This window comes from Nematolebias whitei, chromosome 20 (assembly GCF_014905685.2).
Source record: "Nematolebias whitei isolate Nwh7 chromosome 20, NemWhi1, whole genome shotgun sequence".
NCBI classification, from domain to species: Eukaryota; Metazoa; Chordata; class Actinopteri; order Cyprinodontiformes; family Rivulidae; genus Nematolebias; species Nematolebias whitei.
The window spans coordinates 36,669,230-36,687,062 of NC_056517.1; the positions used below are offsets into that span (position 1 = coordinate 36,669,230).

General features: G+C 37.2%; 1 protein-coding gene across 1 annotated transcript in view; it reads left to right on the forward strand.

Moving 5' to 3' along the window:
- Positions 1–17,833, forward strand: part of ctnnd2a (catenin (cadherin-associated protein), delta 2a) — a 359,158-nt gene that overhangs the window by 187,839 nt on the left and 153,486 nt on the right. The window contains exon 12 of the mRNA XM_037694504.1: positions 6,291–6,660. Within this exon, the coding sequence (XP_037550432.1) occupies positions 6,291–6,660 (370 nt within the window). The remainder of the gene's footprint in view (positions 1–6,290; positions 6,661–17,833) is intronic.

The following is a 17,833-nucleotide window of genomic DNA, read 5'->3' on the forward strand; positions in this document are numbered from 1 at the left end:
GTTCAATTCAGTTTATTTATACAGCGCCAAGTCACAACAGAAGTCATCTCAGGGCACTGAACAGAAACATTCATATATAAAATAATAATTTAACATCATTTATCTGAGGAGCAGACTGCTTTGAGTTTAACTCCATCACAGAACTCTCATCTTGAGCAAGCATGAAGGCGACAGTGGAAAGGAAAAACTCCCTCATGAGGAAGAAACCTTTAGCAGAACCAGGATCAGGACAAGCGGTCATCTGCTTCGACCGGCTGCGTTTGGTAGTAACAGATACACAATGGCAGGTCAAGAATCACATGTTAAGATAGAAATAATTTCAAATGATAACTATTCAATTTTAACAATTCATTTAAGGAAATGAGGTCAGTTTGTCCTCTAGTAGTCTAAGCCTATAGCAGCATAACAAGCCAACCCTAACTATAGGATTTATCAAAAAGGAAAGTCTTAAAACTGGACAATGTATCAGCCTCACGGACAGAAACTGGAAGTTGGTTCCACAAGAGAGGAGCCTGAGAACTGAAAGATCTTCCTCCCATTCTGCTTTTGGAAACTCTAGGGACCACGAGTAAACCTACAGCCTGAGAGCGAAGTGCTCTGTTAGGAAAACAAGGAACAATAAGATCTGTAATATAAGATGGAGCTAGGTTGTTGAGAGCTTTGTAGGTTAGAAGTAAGATTTTGAATTCAATTCTGGATTTGACAGGGAGCCAATGGAGCGAAGTTAAAACTAGAGAGATATGAGCTCTCCCACTAACTCCATATAAGACTAATTTGGACACCCAGATAATAAACCATTGCAATAGTCCAGTCTAGACGTGACAAATGCATGGACCAGTTTTTCTGCATCATTTTTAGATGTTTCTAATGTTAGTGATATTACGCAGGTGGAAGAAGGTGGTTCTAGTAACGTTGTTAATGTGGGGGATAAAAGACATGACCTGATCAAAAATAACACCAAGATTTTTAACATTAGAGCTGTAGGACAGATTAATGTCATCCAAGGAGGGAGAAAGACTGAAAAATGTATTCCTATAATTCTCAGGTCCAAAAACTAAAACCTCAATCTTGTCTGTGTTCAAAAGCAGAAAATCCAGGTTTTATGTCTTTAAGACATGCTTAATGGTTAAAAATACTTTCCTGACATATGTGTAACCTTTATAAGCAGGCAATAAGGAAGCCGACTGCTAAACTTAGGCAGCTGTGACCGATTAGTTAGAGCAATGGGGGTTCAATTCCACCAAGATGCAGCTCCGTGTTGAAGTATCCTTGGGCAAGACAATGGACCCCTCATTGGCTCCAGTGTGTGTTCTATTGGTGTGTGTGATCCAAAGCACCACTTATTCTCTATAGAATGATTTACTATAGAGTGCTGTATGAGGGCACAGATAGTGTTGTAAAGTGCTTTGTGTATCCTGGTTGGATACAAAGGTTCTATACAAGTCCAGTCCATTTACCATTAACAGTTAAACATCCTAACATTTTTTGGGTTGGAGTTACAACACAGCTCTCAGGAAATGCTAAATGCACTTTGCAAATTCCACTGACCTTTAAGAATCATACTCTTTTTCATAAACCTGCCACTGAAGGCTAATTTGCTTCTATATTTGTCTGACAACAGCAGGTTAAATGAAATTTTAAGGACTTTTACCACTGGCTCTCCACAGCATGAGCCTTTAGCTGCATCACCTGGCTTTCAGGCCCCTGCTGTGGCCAAGTGGTCTACTTTGAGAAACCCATGGCACTGTCACTCAAAAAAGAAGTATCCTACAGCTTCCAAAAAGATCTTAGAACATTTTTCTGAAAGTGTAAGGCATGATGCGCATTGTTTGTGCAAGTGGATTCTCCAATGCTTTGTGTTGGCCTGAAGGCTCTCCCAGGGATAAACAGAAGAACAACGAATCTCATTCTCTCCTAAAACCGTGTTTGTGAACTGTGTTCGCTTTCGCAAGTGGCTACTTTAGAGCAGCTCTGTGTGCACATGTTAAATGATTTCAAAGTGTAGAAAAAAAGATGCACATGTCCAGTAAATGTCAATCACTTGCATACAAAGCACATGTTTGTGCTGTTTAGTATTAACGTGTGTGTCTGTGTGTGAGGGAGACATAAACTGCGCTGAAGGGTTTTGTGTAATCGTGCTGAGCTTTGAAGCGTGTCGAGAGGAAGGACATGTCCTCAGCACAGATCACATAGTTTACTGCAACCACAATAGGAGGAGGAGAAAGATTGTCAGACGGGGGAAGAAAGGGAAGGCAAGGAGAGAAGATGAAATGAACTGGTGATGGAGAGAGGATGACAGACAAAAGGCAAATGAGGGGGAGATTTATTGCAAAATGGGAGGTTTCTAAAGAGCCGTGTAAGGAAAAAAAAAGGGAGGCGGTAAAGACGGAGCGCTGCAGAAAGATAAAAGGGAATGTGAGGGAAGTGATGAAGGAATAACAGTGATAGAGTGCGACTGAAAGACGTGGAAGCAGAGATGAAAGAAAGAGAAGGCATGAAAAGCCCTTGGAATTGGCTTGATCCCCTATTTTTTTTTCCTTTTTATGCATCTTTTTTCCTCCCTCCATCTCTTCTACTTCCTGCAAGAGCTGCAGTTGCAGCAGGCCACATAAAATAAATAACAATCAAAAAGTCTGGTCTGCTCTAAGCGAGGCAGCCCCTCAGCTGACTGGCTAATTGCAGAGGTATCACTGTGTCAAATGACTAATAGAGTTTCCCTTTCCGTTGCTAATCTGCCAGCAGGAGCACAGCCAGGATTTGTTTACTCTATGCCCAAGCGAGGGAATACAAAGACAGACCTGCCTTTTTTATTTATTCTCAAACAGTTTCACACTGCCAGAGCGTTGGGCGTTAGATTGTGTTTGTATCTGTTGGTATACACACACAGCACATGCCATGATACATTTAATGGTTCTCAAGGCAGCAGGGGGAGTTTGCATCAAAATGTACTGTAGTTGCAATCAAACTAATTTGTCACTACGCTTTATTCTTAAATATTACATCACAAATCCAAACACCAAATTACACTGAAGTTGCACCTAAAAAAAAAAAAAGAAATCCAAAGCCTTAAATTGTGATAAACAAATAAAAGTGAGGTTTGCACTTCTTTCTCTGAACTTAAGTGAATCAGGTGACTTTTCCTTTGAGAACAGAAAGCCTAAAGAGAATCACCAAACACCACGAAATAGCTTTTTGTGCTTACATTTTTATTATACTGATGCATTTGTGTTCCTTTGAGGCTGATATTGGGTTGTATATGTGACATTTGGATTTATTTCATTTTATTTTTTTCCATCATTTTGAAACAAGATCATTCTAACTTTAGTGTTATTGCACAGGAAGATAAAGCAGACCTGGTAACAATGTTCTTTATGTGGGTGGTCAAATGCTTATCCCTATATGAAAATAAAACATAGTTCTCTTATTAAAGGCCAGCTTAATGCCAACAGAGTGAGTGAAAGGCTACAGTTTGTTTCTGAGAGGTCCAGGTAAAATAAAAAATAAAAAAAATATATAAAACACAACCTCAGTCTTGTCTGAGCTCAAAAGCAGAAAATTAAGGGTCATCCAGATTTTTATGTTTTTAAGACATGCTTGTAGTCTAAGTAACTGATTGGATTCAATGGGTTTCATGGACAAATATAACTATCATCAGCATAACAACAAAATGTATCCCATGCTGTTTAATAGCTTTACCTAATGGAAACATATGTAAGGTAAAGAGTAATGGTCCAAGCACTGAACCCTGAGGAACTCCATGACTAACTTTAGTGTAAGAAGAAGATTCATTATTATTTACAAATAGGAATATATCAGATGAATATGATTTAAGCCACTTTAGAGCCATCCATGCATTTTCTTCCGCTTGTCCGGGGTCGGGTCACGGAGGTAGTAGCTTAAGTAAGGAGGCCCAGATTTCCCGCTCCCCAGCCACTTGGGCCAGCTCCTCGGGGGGAAGCCCAAGGCGTTCCCAGACCAACCGAGAAACAGTCCCTCTAGTGTATCCTGGGTCTTCCTCTGGGTCTCCTCCCGGTTTTAGAGCCGTTTCTTTAATCCCAATATCATATCCAAGCCGAAGAACTAATCACCGAGTGAAGAAGCGAAATAAGTTTATAAAGAGGCTGAATTAACAACATGGTGTGAAACCAAATATAAAATCAAGAACAAAAAACGGGTAAAGGTCTATAGCTGTTAGAAGAAAGATTTGAAGATGTCTCATTCCAGCCCCATCACTCTCACCACATCATCCCCATATGTTTCTCTCCTCTCTTTCTATTTTCAGCTTGTAGTGAAGAATATTCATTTTCACTGGTCACAGCACAGTCGAGGGGAAAAAAAATGACAGTTCACCTTTTTCCTGTGTTTTTCCTTCTTTTGCTCTTCCTTCACCCCATATTTTGCTCAAGGGTTTGTCCAATTTGGGTGTCATGTCTCTCAGTGACTGCACACTGAAACTAGTAGAGTTAGCCTAAAGCCCCGGCTACTAATGAGACGTTGAGGAGGACAGACTCACCGCTGACACTATTTAAAGAGCATAGAGATTTGCTTCTGAAGGGAGTAACTCTGCTCCATTACCTTCCTCTTCCCTCTCCATGGGAGTTTTTATTTTTTTTATTTTTTTTCTCCAAACCATTCTGTTCTTCGATTCTCATCTGTTCCTGTATAAACGTGTTCATTAACTATTGGAGTCAGTTGTCTGTTTGCAAAATATCTCAGAAGTTACAGAACAACTCTTATTAAAACTCTATTAAAATAACCATCCAACTTGATTAACTTGTGGAATCAAACCAATTCAAGATGGCCAACATAGCCAACTGAACTTAAGGAATGCAAAATTGGTTAAAACTCAATCACATGTGTTGATATTAAGCTAAAACTTGGTTTGTTGGTAGCTGATTTTTTAAGCTTTGCAATACTTTACTTAAAACTTGAGCGTCTGTGTTAAGCTCTGAGCATAACATCACTTACAAGTTTGCCCAAAACATCTATTATTCGGTACCATCTCATCATACGATGACCTGAATTTAAATTTCAGACATAACTGCAGCAAATGATTGACATTCCTTCAATGAATACCAGGTCTTTGATTAAATTTGAAGCATTAGAACTCACATTTTTATCCTCAGATTTGTGTTAATCTTATTTGAAAGTAACAGATTTAACCCAAATACTTGAATCATCCTAAAAGGTCTGCAAAGGACAAGAATTTCTATAAGGAGGGGGTGTCCTCGTGTATGATATAGATGAGTGAGGTCAGATGTGTGTGTGTAAAGGTGAAAAAGAGAGTGATAAGAGTGCTGAGAAGGTCAAATAAATGCCAGCTCTCAAGACGGCGCTAAAGAGCAAGTTTGTTGGTCACATAATGATGAGACACTCAACCTTGGAGCACCCGGACACAACTCAGTCCTTTCCCGTTTCAAAAATCTTTTTCCACTCCCGTGAGTGTGTGCAGTTTCTCAAGATTTGCTTTAAAGGCCCACGCTGTTTGGAAGAGGAGACCCATCGGTTTATGTTCAACTGTTAATCACGTGGTCACATATTGATTTCACGGCTGTGAGTTATCGCTCGATTCCTAAAGAATGGGTTTATGGGTTGGTTTTTTTTTTTTACACGGGAGGGTTTAAATCTGCATAAAACTTGGTCTTAATGACTGATGGGATGTACCCCCTTCACATAGTCTGTCACACTGTTTTAACAGCCAGAGAGGCCCCTAGACTCGTATTACCATCTTTATGTATCGTCAATCCATCACAGCGTGGAGGGACGGGGACAGCTAGCGTGCCTGTGCAGGCTGCTTACATCCTCGAACTAACTCCCATTTGAGTTTTAAAATAACTCCAAAGGGATTTATGGAAGCACTTTCCACAAATAACATTTTGGGTAATGTCATCATCTTTATTGTCTTGTGACAACAGGCTGATGAGTCATGCAAGCGATAAAACAAACGTTTTATTGCACTTCACTTTGCTGGAGAAATCTTCTGGAACTTTTATCTTTATGATGATGATATTGCTCCAATGATAATTAACAAACGCTTTTTTTTTTTTTTTAACAGCGCAACTTTGAAAAATCCCATTAAATTGTCAATATGCTGCAGAAATTTCAACACATCTGGTGGTAGATTACGCTCTCATATTCAAACCGTATTTTAAACATGTTTTCCTCTTTAAATCCTCTTTCTGTCTACGTATATGATTTTTTTTTCTTAACATCTCTGTCTGTTGCCTCTTCCGTCCTTTCTTGTGCTTGTCTTCCTCTCCTTCTTTTCCCTCTTTTGCGCTCCTCTGTAGACCTGATCTTGCGTGTTCATAACCAGGTCCATGACCTTAGTTATGTCCTTTGTCCCTACTTTCCTATCCTAGCACCTTCCTCCCCTGGTGTCGACTCCACCCCTTTGCAGCGCACAGGAAGTCATGGGACAGGAACAGGAAGCTACGGCCGTGGTGGGACCAATAACTATGCCACAGTGGGGCCGGGATACACTTCAAGTGGAAGTGGGGATGTATATGGGTCGGACCCTTATGTGGTGGACCCGTACCGCACCCTGCAGTACTGCCCTTCAGTGGTGGAATCTCCTTACAGCAAGTCTGGACCAGCCCTGCCTCCTGAAGGGACCCTGCAGCGTTCACCTTCCATCGACTCGATTCAAAAGGACCCAAGGTAGGAAAAATATATTGATTCTGATTATATGACGTGTGCATCTACATGTGTATTTTTTATTATTTAAGACATTTATTGGGCCACAGCATGCTAAACTTACTGAGTGCAAAATGTTTTTGTGTGAAAATCTGTACAAAGCTTTTGAAATTCACATCAGGATAATGGAGAAATACATCCCGGTGACTTTTTACATCGATGATTGACTGCCATCCCTCTGTACGTGCTAGTAGGGGTCTTTAACCACTGGACCAAGAACTAGTACTGGTCCATGTATCATTTGGTATTGGGCTGTATATAATCTTTAAATATATACATTGGTCTGTGAGGTATATCACTTAGAAAAATGACAATTTCTTGTGTTTTCTATTTTCTGCATTTGACTCGGTCACAGTGATTTTTCAAGTACTGGTAAACCACCAAGCTAAAAATCACTTAACAAACTCGGTTCATGGTTAGTTCATGCAAAAAAAGTGTTTTGTATAAAACTGGTCTGTGATGCTAAATAGATTGGGGACGCTGGTTCATTGAGAAAACATTGACCAAACCATTTGACGCATGTGAATCATTTGCTTTTTTTATTAGTTTAGTTTCAAACATGATTAAAAACAAAAATCTAAATAAAGTAACGTAAAAAAAGAAAAAAACAAAACAAAATGAAACGTATTTGAGAAAGGAGTGGGAAGAAATACAAACTTGTTTAATCCCACGCTTCTCTAAAACTTACTAATGATAAGTTATTCTGTTTCGTTACACAGTTCAATAATGACTTGGACAATAATAAACTTACTTACTTACTTTATATAAATAACAATTATTAAAAAAGATAATTGAGTTATTTATTTTACAGACACAAATGTTATTTTTGTTGTGTTTAACCTGTCGAAGCTTGCAGACTGGCAGATAGATTTTTGGTCTTGCACATGCATATTCTGTGGATCTTGCAAACATTCAAGAACGCGTACACTAAATATGGATCTTGTGGTTTTTCTGTTTGAACCAAGTCATCAGCAAGACTAGAACTGACTTATTGTCTGCAAGGACTATAAGATGCATGAGTGACATGGTCATTGTTTGACTCACTTGCCTCAAAAGTACCACACACTTTACGCTTGCTATTTGTGTGAAGAATACCTGACTTTTACCCCACAGTGTGGTGAGTTTGCGGCACACATAACTTGAACAAAACATAACGAGCAAGACTCATTATAAACTCTGTATTATTAAGGAACTGTAGCACATGCAGTAGCATTGAAGGCAAGAAGATGGGTGTCAACATTTTGCCATGACTGAAGGTGTCGGGTCTCTATAGGCAGACAGAAGCTGGGGAACTGGCTTTGATAATACAGGTAAACATCCTGTGGGCTTTTTATATACCCACTGCTCACACTGCATCGCACTTAGATGTGTCACACGTATGTTTTCCACAAGCTAACAGCACAATTTCTTTCACACCTCGAGCAAGTAAAGCATGCAACCTGCACATGACTAGAACTTTGTTCAGACGATTTGTCAAACTTTCCTTTAATGTTCGCCAAGTACCTGCAGCCCAGCTGTGTGCCATCAATTCCTGTGACCCATGCATATCCCCGCATAGTGGGTTTTGAGTGTCGCTTTAAAAAAAATGCAATTTGTGTGTGCTGCTGTTGCGATATACGAACACACATTTCACCAATATATACTGTTAAACATAGTTACTCACTGCTGCATCATGGGAATTAACCTGCACAGTAATGTGCTGGATCAGCTGTGCGAGCTTGCAAAAGTGAGCCAGGCTGGATTTCCTTTATGTGAACATGCACTTACTGCTGGACAAGCTGCCACAGCACAGTTATAGTTAATAAAGATGGAATACAGAATGTGCTCACAAGGAAGGTCGGCTGTACGTTCAAAACTTGCTCTCCAAACGGCTTCAAGGTTCAGAATATTTTTTTTAATTTAATCTTTAAACTCATAATTACAGCTATTCACATCACCAAGCAATCATCACTTTCTTTCAAGGCTGTATCTAAGGTGGTAAAGTACAAATGTAAAATAGAAAACTTGGCAGATACCATAAACATGGCCAAGTATTGAGAAAATAAAAGCATGCTTTTGGACATAAAGGCTTATAGGCAGGGAGGTAAAAGAAATGCTGAAAGTAACGGTGATTTATCGTTTGCTTTAGTGTCAAATACAGTGTTTATCATGTCCATGAAGACAGAACAACTAATAAAACCTTGTCACTCAGTTCAGTCAGGTCTTTTAGGAGCTCTCTTTAATGTTCCTATTGTCATGCTGTGTTTTAAAGACCCCTTCCAGGCTACGATCACTTTCATCCTCCTGTCTCCTCAATTAAGTACAGCTCAATCTCTCCTCCTTGCTTCTGTGTGCATACATATACATATATTCAGTGGACTCTTGAAGTATAATTCCTTTAATTATGGAGAGGGAGACTGAGACGTGCAGTTCAAGCTATAGCAGCAGCTATCAATCATCGAAAGAAAGAAAAATGTATGAAAAATATGAAAGAAGGTGGAGAATAATAATTAAAAAGGATAGTAATAAAGGAGGAAGAGTGGATTGATATGCATTTACATACAAAATGGATTGGTGGCTGTCTTTTAAACATGCATTTTAAGATTTTATTTTTCATAAATAGGAAAATATCAGTTGCTGAATGCTGGCTATATTTAGTAATAGTTCAAATAAAATATATTTACCAAAATAAAAGCACATATTTAATAGCTTTTTTCTTGATCTAAAAGATACCCAGACCTGTGCAGAGCAGCCAACCTCAAAGTGGAATTATGACTCTGTTAAATCAAAAATGAACTCATGACAAAATTACTTTTAACCAGAGTTAATTACTTTAAGTTCTAATCTTTAAATAAAAAATGTAAGCTTCAGAAAATTACATTGTTGGTGAATCTTCCAGTTACAGTTTAAAGCTTTCACAATCTTTGTAAATCTTAACATTTTTAGTTTTGTAACAGATGTATTTTGAAACTTCAATGCATTAGTTTTTCATATTAATTGAAGTTTAATTAGAATATTTAAACATATTTGCAAGCAAATTTGTTTTTTTAGGTTACTGGAAAGTTTCAGATTTCCAAAAATTATTATTAAAAAAAAAGAACTTGACTTCTGAAGATGTTTTGCTTCCCATCCCAGAGGCTTTATCAATTATTTTTTATATATATATACATTTTCATAATTTTTTTTTATTGATAAAGCCTCTCAGATGGGAAGTGAAACATCTTCAGCTTGAGAATAGAACTCCAGTTGTTTTGGTTTTTAAACCATTTTTTGGGGGTTTATCATGGCCTGGATGACTAAGAATCTTCACCAGCAATTATTAGACATTTCTGTTGTTTTGTTTTTTGCATTATTAATATCTTATTTTGCATGATGCAATAAAAACAACTTTGTCACAATAATTGTGCACACTGTTCACATTTGGACAAAGAAGCTTAGTAAAAATAACAGACATCCTGAAAGGAAACATTTTTGGATTCCGATTCCTTGGAAACTCTCTAAACATATAAATTCCTTAAAGTTTGAATACATTTTTAAAGGTGTAACAAAGTTTTGTATAATTCATCCTTTTTCATTTTTTTTCTATGATTTCTGCTGCAAAGGTCATGCCAAAACCTTCAGGTTGCACCATGCGAGTGCACACATTGTGGTGCTGTGAAGTGTTCGGTGTCATGTTCTGTTGCAGAAGACGTGAGCTTCCAAAAGTGTCTGCATTTTAAATGAATCTACCTTCTGCCATCCAGGGACAAGTTCCTCCTGCCACCTGCTGTAGCACAAACTCCAAGCACAACTGATCCGCCTCCATGCGTGACAGGAGACAGGGTGTTCTTTCATGAAATTCAGCTCCCGTTGATTCCACACTTACCTTTTGATTATCGTTGTAGCTCAAAGTTTGGTTTTGGTTTAATTATGATGATTGCGACGAAGAAACATTCGTTGGGCTCTTTTTTGAGCAGGTGCTCAGAAGAACAGGGCGTCATCGTTCCAGATTTGAGATTTCTTCAGTTTTCTTTTGTAAAAGAAGTTTTCTTGATAGTTTAACTTTTCCCCCACTGCTTCTTTAACTGCTTTAGAACTGACTCATGAAGTATAAAAAGCATCTCCTACTTTTGTAGATGTCAATTATTTTATTCTAGGAGTTCTGGCTTCTACTCTGGAGTTTGTAGCTGTTGGTTGTTAGAAGATTTAAGGAATAAAAGTATATTAAACAGTGTACAGTTATTATTGACCATCATACAAAGCAAAGTTTAGCAATTAAGGTTTTGCAAGTGAGTCTTTGGTGTAAGTTTGTGTTTGTTACAAATAGGCCTGTCGCGATAAACAATAAATCAATTAATCGCATAATAAATGAAAATTATCGACCTCATTTTCATTTATCAGCTTTATTGTTTCTTTGTGTCTCTCTTTCTACTGAAGACACTGGATGACAAAAAGTTCAACTCCGGTGCTCTTCACTGACCCGTCCCTTTCTATTTTCTCTTTAAAATCCATTTTAGTCATCCAAATTTTCATTTTTGGATCGTTAAAACCAGCTAAGCTACGAACTAAGCTAACAGGCTGACCTCGAGAGGAAAAAACCTCTGTCTTGTTGAAACTCCAAAATTCATGGTTGAAACCTGTTCCTTTGTTTAAAAAGTTGTTTTTCTTTGCAAAAAGAAGCTGAGATTTTGTTATGTTTTTTTATTCAAAGCTTTGTGTGAAAATGCTAAAGAGCTACCGAGCATCTGCCATTTTGAGAACTTAAAAGAGACAGCCCATGTCACGTCAAGGGGCCTCCCTCCCATTTTTCTTAAAGTGACATGCTGCTCTCTCCCTCACTATCCATCCTTCGGTTCAAACCGTCTTAAGCTGCCATCCAGTGGTCAAAAAAAGGTACTACATGCAAAACAGACTAACAAAAATCTCTTCTTAAATTTGACGATAATTACTAATTATTTTCAAATTTCAAACAATATTATTGTTTATCGCAATAATTTCTGAGACAATTAATCGCCCAGCAAAATTTGTTATCGTGACGGGCCTAGTTACAAAATATCTTATGAACTATTGGGCAGATCTGTATTAAAACCTTTAGAAGAGTTGCATGTAATGTTGTTTTCAAGACCTCATAATAACAGCTATAATTCTATAATTTCTGAGTATGATCTTACTGTCAGCTCTGGCATGGAAGGCTGTGGGGAGTATGCATTCCTATAATGAATGCTAGGTCTTTAAATATTGTTTATAAATGTCAAAAAGGTGATTTATCTTTAACATTACACCTTTCAGAGGTCTGTTCGTCATCTTCTCTTTGTCTAAAATATTGCATTCCTCCACACTATCCTCCTAATGACCTCAGAATTATTGAATAGGAGCCACGTGTTACATTTCTTTTGTCAGGAGGTTAAATGGCCTCCTACTCAAACTTCACTCTCGCTCTTGTAATTGGATCTAGCTGAGCTAACATGAAATGCTAAATGAGTTAGCGGCTATTAGAGACAAGAAACGCTCTGGGTGAGGGCAGAGGTTATGTGTGCATGTAATAGTTTATTTGAGAGACAGCGAGAATGAGAGGACAATTAGTATTTAGCAAGAAAGTAAATTTAATATAATTTGATGACTGTAATTTGTGCTTGTATGTGTTGTAGCCAGTAACAGAGACAGCTGCAGAACAAGAGCATGATCGTGATGACAGTGACAGAAAGATAGAACTCAATATCCACTAATGGATGAGAGTGAGCAGACGAGACTTGGAATAAGGGAAGATAAGATGGATAACAAGATGAAAAAGATATGCTAGAGGGAATTAGTGCAAAACAAGCAAGAGGGAGGGGGGAGTGAAACAACAATCATGAAAGAGGCACTGACAGAAATATGAGGGAGAGTTTTGACAGGAAAACAAACAAAAACAGCTAAAAATCTACATTTCCTTCAAAAATGCAATGTGCGCTGAGGACTGGATGAATGAAATCACTTTAACTTGTTGGAAAATGAACATGTAACTGAACTGTTATAAACAACAACAAAAAGTCAATGGTAAATGGGTTGTATTTATATAGCACCTTTCTATCTCATCAAGATACTCAAGGTGCTTTACATTAGTATGTGTCCTCATTTACCCATTCATAATAGTATATCAAAATAATGAACAGATCATTCTAAAGAGACTAATCAGAGCTTTATCACATTCAAACACCGATGGGACACACATCAGAGGTAATGAGGGGTTCAGTGTCTTGCCCAGGGACACTTCAGCACGTGACTGCTGGTGGATTCGAACCCCCAAATCTTGCAATGGAGGACCACTGCTCTAACCACTCAGCCACCCGCAAAACTCAAGCTAAAATCAGCAAAATAGTAGGCAAAAGGTAAAACTAACAAAACAGTAGCTAAAATCTAAAACTAATCAACTCAAAACAAAATTAAACATTTTGTTAAATTGGCAAAACATGGCCAAAAGCTACATGGACCATAAGGAAACAAGCAGAGCGGGTATACCTTCAATTCAATTCAATTTATTTATACTGTATAGCGCCAAGTCACAACATAAGTTGTCTGATGTCAATGTCAATTTATTTTTATAGCTCATAAAAACAACACTTGTCAGATTAAAAAGAGTAAAAAATACATTGTGCCACTCAAAAGCATAAAGTTAACAGTAAAGTACAACACACAACAACAATAAAAAACAGCTTTAACTTGTTCTCAGATTCTGCATAGATCAAATGTCAAGAAAAGCAGACGAGTCTTGAGCAAAGATTTAAGTCTCAACAGTCTCAACAGTCTTTAAACGATCAGAGAAACTGTTCCACAGTTACGGAGCAGCAACCGCAAAAGTTCGATCACCTCTGGACTTCAGTTTGGATCTAGGGACTTCTAAGAGGAACTGGTTGGTAGACCGGAGTGAAGACGACCACATACTCTGAATATGATGAATAGTTTTAATCAAAAGAACTGAACAGAAACATTCATATACATATAAAAAACAATTGGTAAAAATGATATATCTAAAAAAAACGAACAGATCGCGTTGAATCTTCACTTCATTGCAGTATCCCATCCTGAGCAAGCAGAAAGGCAACAGTGGAAAGGAAAAACTCCATTTTAACAGGAAGAAACCTCCAGTAGAGCCAGGTTCAGGACAAGCGGCCATCTGCTTCGGACAACTGAGAGGACAGGAAAGAGAAACAAACACAGAATGGCAAGTCCAGATGTACTTTCTATAAGAGGGAAGACAAAAACGTTAAGATAGAAATAATTACAAATACAAACAGAGTAGAGCAAGTAAAGACAGCAGCAGAGATAGGAAATGTGGTCAATGTGTTCTCCAGTATTCTAAACCTATAGCAACATAACAAATATATAGCTCAGGAAACCCAAATCAACCCTAACTATAGGATTTATCAAAAAGGAGAGTCTTAATCCCAGTCTTAAAATTGGACAATGTGTCAGCCTCATGGACAGAAACTTGGTTCCACAAGAGAGGAGCCTGATAACTGAAAGCTATGCCTCCCATTCTGCTTTTGGAAACTCTAGGAACCACAAATAAACATGCAGTCTGCGAGCAAAGTTCTCTGTTGGGAAAATATGGAACAATAAAATCTGTGATATAAGATGGACCTAGGTTGTTGAGAGCTTTGTAGCTTAGAAGATTTTGAATTCCGAAGCTATATCAATATATTGCCATGAGTTGTTTTAAACAGAATTTTCTTTAAGTTACAAATACCTAAATTCTTACCACACTATCACTGATCAAGCTGAACATTTTGAGATACGAATGATTACAGAAGCAGAGAGTGCTGATTCAGGATGTACGCAGTGAGCCTGATGAGAATATGACAATCGAATGGGAAGGAGTTAAATAAAAGGAAAAGTGATACAGAAGTGCTAATTGTCTTCTTCCAGTATTGTTTGTTTTTCCCTTTAAGCACTCTGCGAAATGAGCCTCACCCTCGTTTTCCTTGTGAAAATGAATATTAAAAACTATGCAGGCAGTAAAATGATGAGCTGAGCAGACTTATATAACCATTAACTGCTAGAATCATCTGAAAAATGTACTAATAAAAAAGGGGAAAACACTGAAATATGATAAAATATTAGATGAGAAACAACAGTTGACATTTATTTAGTGAAGAACAAAAACACACCTCAGTAGATTGACAATGAATGACAGTAAGTGATGCAAAACATCCAGGAAGATGGAGGAGAACATCATCTCGGGGAAAATGGGAGTTAGATGTGAGATGTGTGGTTAGTTATTGTTTGAAAGCATTTGAGCTCAGGAGGCCGGTGATACTCTGGGATTTAAAACCAACATTAAACAGTTGAGGTAGACAAGGAGCAACAACTACTGTATGTTACATTAATAAGAGATATTGTCAGGAATGTTTGGAACGACCTGATCAAAAACATGACTAGTCATTTTCCAGCTCATGAGGGGAGTGTTTGATTTATGTCATGAAACTGTCAGCCTGAATCAAAAACACACCGTTTGCAAACAAGATCAAATCAATCTTAATTAAATAATATATAATCTGCATGTTCACAGTCAAAACTTCAAAATAACCATGCAGCAATTAATGTAGATGTGACCGTGATATTTGACAATAAAATGCTTGATTTTTTTTTAATTTAAACAGGTTTTCCTTTTTAAAAAATAAAGTAGATATGTCTTAAGCAACAGCAGCTTCAATTAACAACCGTAATTTTTGGACTATAAGGCGCACTGGTTTATAAGGTGCAGTATCAATAGATGGGTCTGTTTTCATACATAAGGTGCATTAAGCATAATTTTAAGTCTCTATTCATAAAGTTCATTGAGTTATTGCAGTTTTTTTAATCTTGGCTAACTTTAATTAGCTGTGGTTATCATCTTGAATTAAGTTGACCTGCAAAATAATCAGTTCTCGAAGTACATCTTATGACTGCTGTTTAAGAGATGCAAGCAAAATCATTGCATAATGTGTATTGCTCAGAGTCTATGTTGCTGATATTGCTAAGCTACAACTGCACCAAAAGATAATCTGTTGTTGATATAAAACAAATGGTTACTTTCCAAGAGTTATATCTAAATGTATCCTGTGCTTCAAGATATAATTGCCTAAAAACACACATAGTTAATCTGAATATTCAATTGCAACGTTTAAAAAAATCTCCCTGCAATCAGCTAATGCTTGAAAATCTTATTAACATTTATTTAGTAATTCATTAAATATTTTGCTAACAGTACAGACAAGCAGATATACATACACTGCAAAATCATTATCACCCCTTCTCCTTTGGCAGCAGGCAATAATCACAGAACAAAAGCAAACTATAAAAAGAGTAGACACTTTCTGCAGCAACAGATGGAGAAGAAATTGCCCTGTTCTCCTATTATATGCAAGATAAAACTGTGAGGCTGACATGAAATTGCTATTTATAGTGCCCTTTATGCGATGTGATGCGGTGTGACACGTTATTGTCACTGCTCGCTATTTATTGTCACTGACTGTTGGCTCAGAGTTTAAACACATTTCTGTATTTATGGAAAAATCTGCCGTGGTCAACCATGGCTCTATGAATGTCTGGGAGTGCTTGTATTTATTTGCACGTGTGTATTTGTGCATGATAGTGTAGCAGTCTAAACAAGAGTGACAAGAAAATGTGTGTATATCTGCAGGAAACAGACAAAGATTTACTGTGGAGAGATGTTCATGTTGTCAACATGTTGGGCTTATTTAGTTCAACTTATGATAGAGAGACTTTATTTTCTTTTTGTGACCATTTTCTGTTGCTGCTTTGACTAAGACTGACTTTAAAGAGAGTCTGTGTGAAGTATCTTTGGATTTGTATTTAAAAAAATAGACTGTTTTCTTAATGTATACTTGAAGAAGTAGTTTGTATTTTTATCTATACTACAACTAATTCACATGATTCATGCTTTGATAGTAACTCACTGAAGTTTTAGGACAGTGGTCAGTTGAAATTCAGCAATGGTTCCCTGAAGACGCATACATCAATGAGTTAATTTAAAGTTTAAAGTTTTTAGTTTCTTACCATCTTTTCAGCTTCATTCTGCAGAGGGAAAATAAATCTGCAGGCTAGACTTAGGGATTATTATAAATTCTACAAAAAACTGTGCCACCTAAAACTATAACTGTAATTGTTTGAAAGGTGCACAGCTTAAAATTGATTATTTGAAATGTGGAAAATGTTGTACTGCCTCAAATAAGTTATTGCTAATTTATAAACTTGTGTCGCAAGTGCCAACTATCCTAACATGTTTTTTTTTTTAATTGCTCTGGGATGGAAGTGGAAAACCCACACATAAATGAGGAGAACATACAAACGCCTCATAGAACATTCCCAGAAAGAAATTCCCCTGTAGCCTTTTTGTTTGGACACAACAGTACTAATCAACTGCTCCACCATGCACATATAAAGGAATTTTCATATTTACGATATCATAAAACAGCATAAGAAGAATTTCTTAGGATTTGAATAAACCTAGACTTCAAATCTTTTTTGAAAAATAGTTTGCCCATGTTACATTCATAGTGGAGTGACAGTGAGTGGAACATTTATTTTTAGAGACAAAGACAAAGGACAGACACAAAGATGTTGATCAGTTTCTCTGCATCAGAGAGGGTGGGTATTGGACTTTTTTTTGTATTTGTTTTTTTCCTAACTTTCATTTAAAAACTCATTGCGTTACAGTGAATTAAATATAATTTACAAAAAAAAAAAAACTGACATACTACACACAGTTAAGAGTTCAAAGTCAAACGTATACTATTTTTGGAATATGTTAATGCAGGTATTCTCAATCTGAATCATATTATGGTATTTGACTGTTTGACTTACTCCAAGTAACATGGCTGAAATGAAGGTGTGGGTGTATTTGAATGTGCAGCAGTTCAGCACCACGGACAGCGACTCAAAGCTTTGTCATCGGTTTTAAGTTTCAGCACCATGGACAGAGACAACACACAGTTGGTGCTTTATAGACTGAACCAACCATACGTTTATTTGATTGAGTTATTTATTTTACAAAATACACAACCATTTGGAAAAACAATGAAACTAATATATTCTGATTTATTTCATTATTAAAGGATATTCCCATTTGTGTATTTTTACTCCAGTGCTTCCTAGAGACAATGTTTTATTTTCCTTAGCGACTATCTACTTAACTGAA